Raw genomic sequence first — 12,773 nt, forward strand, 5'->3', positions numbered from 1 at the left:
GTGAGGGGTGCCCAGGCCCTACAGGGAGGCAGAGAGCAGAAGAGGCAGGAGCTTCAAGAAAGTGGGCGGAGATGAGCTCAGGGATAGTGAATTTTGGTTGGCATACTTACAAAAGGGGACATTTTAACCAGAAACCTGGACATGGGACCTAGACAAAGAGGGTCTTATTTCATATAGTGTTTGTGGAGGGCTTGTTCTGTACCAGGCCTTTTTCTAGACACTGGAGATGGCACGACAGCAGACTCCGCCTTGCTTTCGTGTCCTTGCAGACACCCGGAATGGCGAGACAGACGTCAAATAATCCCTTTAATAAATGCAGAATTACAGCTGTGTTAACGCCGAGAAGGACGTGTTTGTGCTGCTTGGAGATCCTCTGGGGGTGGCCACCTGTCTAGGCAAAGTGCTATCAGTTGAGGGAAGGTGGCAAAGGAGGTGATGAGAACTGCCATCTGAGGAGTGCCCAGACAGGGGTGTGGGCAAAGTTGGGGTGAGGATTGTGGGGGCAGGATGGCGGAGTCCCGGGCAGATTAAACGTCATATATGTAGACGCTTCGGGGGTGATAGTGGGTAAGAGGAGTGAAAATAGTAGGTGCAGCTGGAGCTCCTTGACCCACTTTGTGGGCTCCTCCTCAGTCCTCTGATCTCTGAGTGCTGGAGGATCCGGCTCTGTCCTTGGGCCTCCTCTCTTATCTGCACTAAGCTGGCGAGCTCATCCAATCCGTGGCTTTAAGTACATCACATGCTTTGATGACTTACATTTCTATTCCTAGATGGAACCTTTCCTTGAATTTCAGACAAGGATATTCAAATTCTTTTCTGATACCTAATCAGCATCTCAAAGTGAAACTTTCCTGAAGTGTAAATCTGATCACTCCCTTCTCTCTTGCCCAAACCTGCTTCTCCCGTAATATCCCTCCCCTCCGTTTTTTTCTCTCAGCAAATAACAACTCCATTTTTCCAGTTGCAGAGGTCAGAACTTCGGAGCCGCTCCTCACTCTTCTTTCTCCTATAACCTGCTTCCAGCTTGGTGCAAAGCCTGTTGCCCTTACTTTCTGAACAAGGCTACCCCGCTGCCGCCTTCCTGTCCATGTCCAGCGTAGAAGTGCATCACTCCCATTGCTTCCCAGCTCAGCTCCCTGCATCTACCTGTGTCCTTCTTAGCCACTTCTCCATATGGCAGCTATATAATTATATTGTTGACTTGTGAACCTGCTAAAATATACTGAGATACCGTTTCTTAGTTCTGAACCCTCCAGTGATTTCCCCTCCACTTAAAGGCCAAGCCTTACGGTGGCCAGTGAGTCTGTGTGATCCGGCTCCTGGTTACCTTTCTGGACTCATCTCCTGCTGCTCTGTCTTGCTCTTTGCTCAGTGATACTGATGTCCTTCAGATACAAGGTATACTCTGCCTCAGGGCCTTTGCATTTGCTGTCTCTTCAGCTTCCAATAGAGCTTTTCCCAGAACCACGTGGCTTTCTCTCCAACACTACCTTAACATGTCCTACCCTCTCCACGACACTTACCTCTCTAAGTCATAGATTATGTGATTTACTTTTTTTGTTGTTGTTAATTGTCCATCTACTCCCACTGGAATAAAAGCTGCATGAAAGCAGAGATTTTTGTCTGTTTTGTTTCCTGCTATATCTCTACCACATGAAATAGTGCCTGACTTACTGTGGGCTTGCAATAAGTATTTGATGACTTTACGAATGAATATATAAATGAATAAATACAGAAACCTAATCCCATGAGGGAAAATAACAGAACATTACTCAGCAGTGAAAACAGCCAGAAAGTTTTCTATAGAAGAGCCAGATGGAGGCTGTTTTAAATTTTTTATTTTAAAAGAAAAATTCTCGATGATTGTTCAGCTACATACTGTATTTAATAAATGTCTTTGAAATATTGGGGGAAGTTGGCATCTTCGTAGTTTAGAACTACATTAGCCTATGGTGGATATTTACACACCATGAAATGAGATTAAATATAGTCTGGTTCCCCACCTGGGGTTTCTTCTGGGGACGTGGATGGGTACATTCAGGAACAATAGCAGCCTGTAGGAAGACAGCATAGTTAGGTAAAAGGAGGGAAGGCTCAGTTACTCTGAGAATAACTGTGGGGAAAGGCTCTACACTACTGAGTTTTGAGTTGTGGAAGTCATCGATCGGATTCTTAATTTGCCCTCTTGACCTTAAGATGTCCCCTTATGGGATCTTGTCGTCCCCGAGTCCAATGATGGGACTGTTTCTCAGGACCACATCCACACAGTGATTTTGTCTCCAGATGATTAGAAAAGTCGTCGCCATCAAAATTACTATTGAACCTTTAAATATGGGACTAGTGCTTCAAACTTTGTTTCTTAAATTTTGTTGATTTATCCAGAATATGAATACTTATAACCTGTTGATTTTCTACATGTTTAGTCTGTACTCTAATGTCTTAAGATTATTATGATATTTATTATGTGTAGATCTGTTATTTAAGGAGATAAGGACTATAGAGCCAATGGACAGCTTCTGCAGAAGGAAGTGTTGCCAGTGAAAGGGAATTACAGATTATTTTTCTCTTTAGTGTAGGACGTAAACTTTGATCATATATTTGCAGAGGCCTCACTGTGTGCACTAGCGACGATACTAGATCGTTTCACCACTGTTTTATAGTCCTCATGACAATACCATGAGGGCAAATACGATTTCTCTACGTACTTTGTATCAAGGCAGATGAGACACTGAGATGTTAAATATGGTTACTCTCCTACTGTTTTCATAAGGGTCTTGAGGTTACCTGGAACTGAGCCTCTCAAGTTTCCCCAGATAATGGATACATGGGCCTAGTGCTCTGAAAGAGGAGGAACCATATTTTCCTCTGATATGTGACCGCTATTATGACTCAGTGACTGTCGCCTGTTGGCTCTGCTCATGAATTGGCTTATTTTTCCTATTTGCTATGTCTGTCTCTTCTCCTGAGAACTCTTGCATTCTCAGAGTTTCTGAGTTCTCATAACTTGGACTTGAAGTTACCTAGCGTGGTCCTACCCCACCATGTTTTCCTTTCAGCTTCCATATATAACTACCCAGTTCAGGTTCTTGAGAGAGAATCATATTAGATTATACTGGCTCAGGCACTTTTTCCCTACCTTATATGTCATTTTATTGTCATTTGGCCAGGGGCCTGACTGGCTCTATTCCAATCAGCTTTGGCCCTCATGATGCATCATGGTGCATGTGGCCACTTTGTGCTACTCCTTTCTCAGAAGCTTTGAGAACAGATTTCAGGGGTCTGTGAGAGTGTTAAATGACATAGCTAATAGATCTAGCGTAAATTTACACTTGGCAGAGTTGACACTGCAACCATGGTCTATATCAGTGGCTTGACATAATGAGATATACATTTTACCTTGTAACCTAATCTGTGCACATGTGCGATTATGTGTGTGTATCTCAAAAGGTTTACGATGCAAAAGTTACCCTTAATACTAACACACTATGGTACGTTCTTTTCTTTTTTTTTTTTCTGTTTTGTTACATTTAAATAAATGAAGATCAGAATTTTATGGACTTTATTTTGTCATTCACTAAGAGGTTAGAATTTATAGTCTGAAAAACAGTGGTATCTGACTCCGAAATTCATTTGTATTTCACTGTGTCATAGTGGATGGGGCAAACAAAACAAGCCTAAAACCCAGTGCCTGCACTGCAGGAACCTGAGAGCTGGTTTAGAGGACAATAGAAATGAAATGTCTGAACGATGCTTTTAAAAGACAAAGTGTCAAAATGAATGACACAGAAATCGCAGAGAACAGTAAAGGTCAGGGAAGTTCTCTAGAAAGAATGACCCAAACTAGATGAGCTAGATGGGCAGGAGAGTAGGAAATAGAAGCAAAAGAAGTATAAAATATGAGTTGAATGAAGTTGGATATATAGGTAAACGAAAGAACAATGCTAATCCTGTGCCTGTTTCTCAGATCTCTTCCATACAGAAAGATAATTCACGGCCAGTGAAACCATGGCATGCTTTGTAAATCCCATGTAAAACATTAGTTCACTTCATTACTCATTTTTCTGGAACATGTTTTGCTCAGGTTAGATTTTTACTGAAAATCTAAGAAATTAACTTCAGTGTCACTGTTGTTCTAAGTAACTTTCTGTTTTGGAGTCGATTCCTGTTTATCTGTCACTTTGCAAAAATGACAGAAATAAAATAGCAACTAAGATTTTGGCACCACCTTTACAAACAGGTGTTCTCTTCTGCAAGAAGAGCCCCTTAGACCTGCCCTGCCTTTGTCAACCCCTTCTTGACTCATGCCTTCACTGCGTGTCAGTGGCGTCTCAGTTATGCTGACTCCAGCCCAGGCCTCCTCCTCGCTGTCACACTTGCACACCTGCCTATCATCACTCATTTTCAACACTGCCTCATAAGCCATTGCTTGGTTTGGGCTTGACTGAAATCTCGTTGTCTCCCTTTACCTTAGTTATGTTATTTATTTTATCTGCCAGTGTTCACCTCTCATTTCTCTAGCTCTCTTTGTGGGCGACAACAAAGAAATGCAGGTATTGCTGGCATCCTTAAACAATTTCTTTTCTCTGCCCTACTTCTTTTCTGAGAAAGGGCTTTGAAACATGTTTTAGTTTTTATTGAAAACTAGGCTTTAATTACAAAGCTAAAGCATGTTTATTATACAAAATCAAATAGGACCAATAGAAAAAGAGAAGAAAATAAAAGTTAGGTAAATTCTGTCCCCTCCCCCGCAACTCTCGCCACTGTTGACATTTTGGTTTATAACTTTCCAGACCGTTTTTAAAAAATGTATACATAGAATTTTTCTTTTAAGCAAAAAAATCAATAAAATAATATTGTCATTACGCATATTTTTCCCCTTAACAGTGTTATAAATATCTTTTCATGTCATTAAACCTGCTTTTTTCTAACCCATTTATTTGTCTCTTAATAACATTGTGAATGACTTTCCACATCATTAAACTTTCTTCAACAACAACCTTTTGAAAGCCTGTATTATATTTCATCAAACTGATGGAAGTTTGGTTCTTTTAACCAATTTCTCATTATTAGTCATTAGTTTGTTCCTAATTTTTCAATTTAAAAAATTTGAAATTTAAAGCTGATTACGTTCTTTAAAACAATTATTTTTTTAATTACAGAAGCAATTCAAATGCTCTCCTTATTACAAAATTAAACGTAATAGTTCAAACTGAAATCTGCTTTGACTTTACCACCATTCCCAACCCCCTGCCCTGTTAACCAGTGTTATTAGTCTGGTCTCCTCAGTATTTTATTAAATAGTCCACTTTGTAAAATTGCTCATCTTTTATTAAATAATTTTGTAAAATTGCCCTTTCCCCCTAAAATCAGATTCCCTCTCATCCTTTCTACTTCTGTGTTATTAGCTTTTTCATGTATTTTCTACTTCATTCTTTTCCCTCTAAATTCTTGATAAATAAAGGAGAACTGCATCTCTTACTCATCGAGGGGACAGAGAATGAATAAGGTTGCGTCTGGGCTCAGTAGCCCACAGTGGGAATGAAGGCTAATAAGAGCCACAAGTCAAAGACAGGAATTTGTTTAGTGAGAGAAATGTCAGGACCTGGCAACAAGTTAAATTGCCAGGCCACCCCGCTGACAGCTTAGCTTTCACTGTAGCAGAAGCTAGAAATCCAGTGAGAGATGTGGTTTCTGGGGTATCCAAAGGGAGGATCTCAGTTTAGGGGAAGAGAAGCTGCAGATCACAACTCTAAGAAATTCAAACGTGTTCAAGAAGGCAGTATGCTGCGGTGGTTAAGAACTCAGCCTTTGAGGGTGAGCGGGCAGGCCTGGGTTTGAATCCCAGCTTTGCCCCTTATTAAGACTAATGACCTAACTTATCTATGCTTCCATTTTTTTAAATTTGTAAAATAGGGATAGTATTACCTTCCTTGCAGGGTTGTTATAAAGTTGAGAAGTTATAAGGTTCTGGTGCATGGCAAGCATTGGATACCATGGTTGTCTGAGAAATAAATGAAGGACCAACAAGAACTCTGAATGAAGAATTGGCTAGATCTGGAAAGCTAGCTAGTGACGGCTGGCTGCAGTGAAGTAATGCACCCATATCTCCTAAATCCTACAAAGTGCAGCAGTTTATTCTTGTGCATTTAATTACTTGTTTGTGGTTTGTACTCTTAGCCTCTTATCTGTATTGAAATAATTTGGTTTCATTCAGGGATCCTGGCTCTGTAGAGGGTGATGCACACAGGCCTTAGAGGTGCAAAAGCCTCAAGTCCTGGCCTGCCTTATCTGAATTTGCCATCATTTTAGTAGACCTGAGGTTCCCTGGAGGTAGAGAGGGGAGAATTGAGAGTGCTTGCTGTTGCTTGAAATCCAAGAACTTTGGCGAGGATTATAGAATTAAGTTTAACAATAGTAGACCAGAGAAGAGATCTGTTCTTTGAGCAAAGAATTAGGAGGTCCCTGGCACATTACTTGATGTATTTTCAAATTAAGCATATGATTTTATTAAATGGGCCACTGTCTTCTGCCTCTCATTTAATAGCAACTACAACAAAAAAACAGTGTTCTATCTATTTATCCATGCCTCCCTAAAAATATGACACTGTCCCCATGTTGACCTCATGTATCTGATCTTTGGTTACACAGATCTCTGGCCCTTTGAGATGGTAAGGTGATATCTCAGAACCTTTCCCGTGGATAAGGTGGGGCTGGAGAGAGCCTACGGGGCCTGGTTACAGAGGACAAGGATTTCTGGACCCAGGCAGATTTTTCAGTTTAGGAACTTCACAGACTCTCAAAGAGCTGTTGTTCCCATGTTATTTACGGTGAAAGAACTCTAGCTCATTTGTAATTCAGGGGCTGTTTGGGTTGTGTTAAGTCTATAGAAAGGACCCGAGAGTGATTGTATCCTGTGGTATAATTTTACTTTACAATTCATTCCCTTCCCACATGAGCTTTTAAGAACAGAAGCCGGTGAATAGGGGATCACCAAGAGGCATGAATAACTAGCTGATTTTCAGCAAGTGGGTAAACTCTGGCAAAGTATAAAGGTCTTAGCTCACATGGGTATTCAATGTACATTAGTGCTTTATGGAGCCCCAGTGATCTTGGATTATAAATATCTGATCTAATTTTTAACTGGCTACATTTCCAAGCCTTGGTTATTCAGTCTTTTGGAGGCTCTTCCATTTGGGTTTCCCTGGCTGGCGGGGAAAAATAAAAGAAATGTACACCCATCTTGTCTACAAACAATATCAAGTCTTGGAGGGCTAGAGAAGATGTCATTATTTACTCCATAGAAAATGATGATCTGGTCAGCCAAGAGAATGGTGTTATTAATTGTGGCTCTCTCCACAGATACAGGACCTATAGGTAGACTTTATATAAATATAGCAATATTGGGGCTCTTTTGGGTTTTAGAGAACTTGGCTCATAACCTATTCCAGTCAGTGGAGTCAAAGGCCAATGGATATTGCACAAAGTTTATGTATTTCCTGACACGAATCTCCGTAACTGTGGTGAGTGCAGGAATGGAATCTGTCTGAAGCCTCTGCCTTCCTAGAACGGTCAGTCATGTAAGAATATCAGCTTTGCCAGGTATGAAGAAGAAAACCAGCATGAGATTTAGATGGAGTATCTAATAATTAACTTTTGGGTCTATATTTTAGGAAGTTTACCCTTTTATAAACTTCAAAAACTATATTTTGGGTCTAACTAGACAATAGCATATCCATGCATGAAGTATCTTATACTGTTCTTTATTAGCTGCAGCCAGTTGTCAAATTCTTTCTCATTTGGACATGGAATATATATATATCAGTTACAAGGATCATGGGTAAAAATATAATTACAAATTTAAAACTATTGTAACATTACTGAGTTCTTTGCATTCACTATCTTGATAAGCCACCTATATATGTTCATATTTTTTAACTTATGTCAGAACTGTGGTCTTGGGCTTTAGTTCCGTTGTTTTGTTTGAATTAATTTTTGCTCACTTAACATGTTGGGGATACTGACATGCATTCATATTCTCTCCTTATAGTCTAGAAATGGGTATGGCAAGGTTTGAATAGTTCTGTGAATTGGTTAGATTATACAAAATCAAGAACCCCAAATTGAATCTCAGTTCTCAGTGTTTCATTAAACTACTTTGACAATTCTACTTATTGATGACATAGTTAAATAAAAAATTTAAGCCAGGACAAGACAGTGAGGAATAAGAAAGATCTAGTGAGGTTAGAAGAGACCTTTAAATGAGTGTGTTGCTGTGACTGTCTACATGTTCCCATTTGTACTCAGCCAGAGCTGCCAATACAAAATATATATGTTAAAAATTAAAAAAGGAGTCTGTACAATTTTAATTTCATCTTAGATAGCACAGTAAGAATCAGTTTTAGAAGCTGATATTTTTTTTTCTGCACATGGAAATAAGGGGAGCACTAGAAAAAATGGCATAAACATAATAATGTTTTAGATTTTCTTAGCAAAAATGTGCAAATTGCAAAAAGCATATAAAATTTAAAACTGTAAGTATAAATATATGCTTTTTTACATATATTTTTCTTTCATGCAAAGAAGTGTCTGGACCTTCTAGTGATTTTACTTAAGTTTACTGTTAAGTTCACTGTTTTTGAATTAGAAAATTCCCAGAGGTATATACTATTAAAAACTTGGCACACATTCTTTCTTTCTCTTTGCTTCCTTTTCTTCCCTCCTTTCTTTCCTTGTTTTTATTCTGCTTGAGATTTGCTCCTGTTTTCATTCTCTAGTTTTCTCTTATCTGCTTTCTGCCAGTCTTTGTGGGACCCTTTTTTTATATATCATTCTCTCTCCCTCTTTCTCTGGTTTTATTTCTTCAAACTCCCCAGTCTCTGAAATCCTGCTTGCTCTTGACCTTCTACTTGCAGGCACCTGCTCTCAGGTATTACTTAATTTAGAGTTACATGTGGAAGGAGGTCTCAGGTAGACAAAATGATTCCTCTTGGCCCTGGAGGAAGAACCTGTCCAGCCTGCCCCGTGCAGACCATAGAAGGGCTGAGCCAGAAGGACAAGGCATGGAACAGTGGTCTGGCAGCCAGCCAGGAGGAACTGGTTTGTCATAATCCCCCAGAGCAAACTTTCAGACTCCCTGAACGCGTTGCACTTCAGTTTTCTTATGATCCAACAATGCTTCTGGGAATCTTTTAATTTTTTTTTTAATTTTATTTATTTATTTTTTTCTGTCACAGTAGTTTTGTATGGGGCACTTGGTTTCTTATTGATGGCTATTGGGTTAAAGGAATATTTTATAATTTTTTTGTATTGGTATTAGCAAAAAATGTAATTTTATGCACATTAGTACTTTGCCTTTTTCATGTTTTCCCCCCTCAAAAGAGCAAATACTTTAGCTGGGGATTCTTTTTTAATTTGTGTTCTGATGAAGTACTCTTAATCCCTTAGTAAACTAGCTGTCATCTGTATAGGTCTCTAAGTCCACATATTTCATTCTCTTCCCCTTAAGATTTCCGGGTCTGAACTCATTAGTAGTTTTGGATAGAGATGCCAGTGGTGTGGAAATTCTTGCTGATGACCTCACCTGCAGAGATTGTGGGCATGGCGCCTGAATATCGATCTGCGAGGACTTTGTGTCAGGCAGGAAATCCTGTGAAATTCCTGCTCAGAGTTAACCAAACGGGAGAAGCTCTGAACGGTTTCATTCTTCTCACCAGTCTCCGTCCTTATTAAAGTGTATGAAGGAGCCTTTATAGCCATGAATTCTTGCTGACAGGCTGACCCAGGGTCAGGATGGTGGGTAAAGCTAAGAACATTCCATGATATGGGTGGATGAAAAAAAAAACATATGGAGGCTTGATATAGACTTGGCATTAGAAGAGTTTTACTGATGATCGCCCAACCCTAGAAATGGTATGCCTCTCATAGAGGGTAGGGGGACGTGGGGTCCTAACCATGTAATATTATGATTGAAAGTGTGAGCCCTGGCGTTGGACAGGCGCGGATGCAGATCCTGGCCTTGCTACCTGCTAGCTGTGAGATCTTGGATCCTAAGCCTCAGTTGTTATCTTCATCTATGAAATGAGGATAAGAATATTATCAACTTTCTAGAGATTTTATGATAATAAGACTATTATCAACTTTCTAGGATTCAATGGGAAAACAGGTATAAAATGCTTAGCACATTTCCTGGCATATAGTTAACGTTCAGTAAATGATTGCTGATTTTACCATTGATGTAGGATTTTTTCTATTTTTATACCACTTTCTAACTTTTAACAAAGGTTAAAGACAGTAACATGGAGTTGTCTTTGTTTCCATAGCAGTCACAATGCAGAGGACTATCCACAGAGGCCTTCACACTAGGGTATGCATCCCGCCCCTGAAACGCATAAAGACTGTGTGAGGTGGACAGGAATTCCAGATCCTTGACTCCTAGTCATTCTCTTTTCTAGGACTGAGGCTGCATCTGCATACGTTACCACAGTGTCAAACCGCTGAGGCACAAGATAAAAGGGGGTCAATTTCAAATATTGTTTGCAGTGAAGGCTCCTTTAATTGTGCCACCATACCCCCCCCCCCAAATCTTACTGAGAATTGCATTCTCAGTAATATTTTACTCTTGGGCTTAATGCATTAAAACTGAAAGTAATGGTGTCTTTTTGATCAGAGGTTATTGATGATATTTGTGGTGATTATATAATCCACAGGAGTCAATACTCAAAGCTCAATGGTCCCAGGAAATATTAGAAAATAACATTTAAAAACAAATTTTTGCTTCAAAGTATACTAGGGTGACTAATAACATACCGTAACATATAGAATTGTATTACATTAGGAAATTTGGGAGGAAAATTGACACAGAAATTTGATTTCAAGGAGAAAGAAGAATAGTGTAAAATCTCCAACTGTTAAAGGAAACTTATTTATTTTTAAATGGATGATGGCAGATATCAAATCAGTATGGTTTTTACCTTCTATTGGATACATTTAAAAGAGTATAGTTTAAACACATATTTAAAAATGTCTAGACTGACAATTAGTAGGAAAATGCATCTTTAAAATTCTTTAAACTTGGGATGCAAAATTTGAGGTGTCAATTTAAAAATAGATCCAGGGGAACATGGTTTTTTAAAAAAATTATCAAGTGTGATAGTAAAAATTTTGAAGGCCTTTATTTTTTATTATATTTTATCAGTATTTTTTATTTGTTGTATTTTATTGCTATTAATTTTTAACACAAGGTGTAGGCACTGTCTTGCTTACAGTTCTTTATCTTAAGCACAGGATTTAATTGGTTGGTATTTTACATATGCCTTACTTTTTGCTAATTTAATCTTTGACTGAAAAACATGAATGTCATTCACATGCCAGGCAAAGGATCAGGTGTCCCAGAAGAGACAGTACATCCTCCCTTCATGGAGGTAATAGTTCAGCTTCTGCTCTGTGGTTTAGAAACAGAATTATGATAGAAACTGCAGCAATCAAATAAAAATGTATGGCTGTCAAGATAATGATGCCACTGATTCAACAAACAATACAACTGCGTTACTCTAGGTATGGTACTGATATTCTTGGTTCTTGTAGGTACTGTTACTTCTCCACATCAAGAAAGACTGCTGAAATTGGGGCAGAGGGGACTTTGTTTTCTTCTTTGATTGGGTTGTTATAAAGAGCATTAGTATTCCATGGAGTCTTTATGAAAAAATGGTGTTAAAATTACCCTTTTAGTATGTGATCCTAGACAGTAAAATCTCAGAGTGGTGGCTTCATTTCTTTATTAGATTTCTGCACTTTTGACTTGGGAGATTAATTTGATAAGTATTTTAGGAATATCCAGAACTAAGACTAGAACAGATTAACTCAACCTGATAGAATATAGTGTTCTAGACACTTTTCAATTCTTTATTGTTGAACTGTTATGTTAATAATTTGCTAATGTGATTAAATATTATTTGAGGGATGTGACACCCCAAAATTCGTATGTGCCGAATTCAACATTTTGCATAATTTCTCTTAATTCATTTTTGAAGGGCTTAGAGTTATGCCTTATGTAATAAAGAAATTGTTTGTTAAAGTGAATGAGCTCAAAACTATTTTATTTTTTTTCTTTAGGTGAAAAGAAATGGATTATCTCAAACAGTTAGCCAGGAGGAAAGAAAGAGACAAGAGGTATATTTTCTACCTACTGTGTGCACTTGTTCAAGTGTTTTCCTTTAAAAACATATAAAATGAATACACGTATAAAAGAACAAAATGTGTCTTTTTACAAAAGAAGTATGTGATCATTGTCAAATAAAACTACACATAAGCCCCCAGAAAAGAACATTTAAAAATATTCCAAAGTTAACTTAAGCCACAAAGTACCTAGTCCAGGTATTTAAACTGGAAGAAATATGTTGAAAAGTGAAACAGACATTAGATCCTGGAACTAAAAAAGGCTGTTAGTGGGAAAACTGGTGAAATCTGAATATTTACATTTGTCTATAGACAAAATATAATGTATTCTGGTTATGTAATGTACCCTGGTTAGGGGAAGCTGGGTTGAAGGAAACATAGGAACTCTGAACCCTCTTTGCAAGATTTCTATAAATCTAAAGTTATACTAAGAAAAAACTTTACTTAATGAAAAATAAAACATGTTAATAGCATTTTACAACTTGATCTGTAGGTACATGCAGTTTAAGAAAATTGCTCATGGTAATATTGTGAGGTTCTCAAAGTACTTTCCTCCTGTCTTATGCATATCAATATGGAGATATATATATATATATATA

At 38.3% G+C, this 12,773-nt stretch overlaps 1 protein-coding gene across 2 annotated transcripts in view; it reads left to right on the plus strand.

Annotated features, from left to right (window-relative positions):
• ARHGEF26 (Rho guanine nucleotide exchange factor 26) overlaps positions 1-12,773 on the plus strand; it is a 133,289-nt gene that overhangs the window by 14,383 nt on the left and 106,133 nt on the right. For both annotated transcript variants that reach the window (XM_011379226.2, XM_011379218.2), the window contains exon 5: positions 12,112-12,168. In XM_011379226.2, the coding sequence (XP_011377528.1) occupies positions 12,112-12,168 (57 nt within the window). The remainder of the gene's footprint in view (positions 1-12,111; positions 12,169-12,773) is intronic.

This window comes from Pteropus vampyrus, unplaced genomic scaffold (genome assembly GCF_000151845.1).
Source record: "Pteropus vampyrus isolate Shadow unplaced genomic scaffold, Pvam_2.0 Scaffold12, whole genome shotgun sequence".
NCBI lineage: Eukaryota > Metazoa > Chordata > Mammalia > Chiroptera > Pteropodidae > Pteropus > Pteropus vampyrus.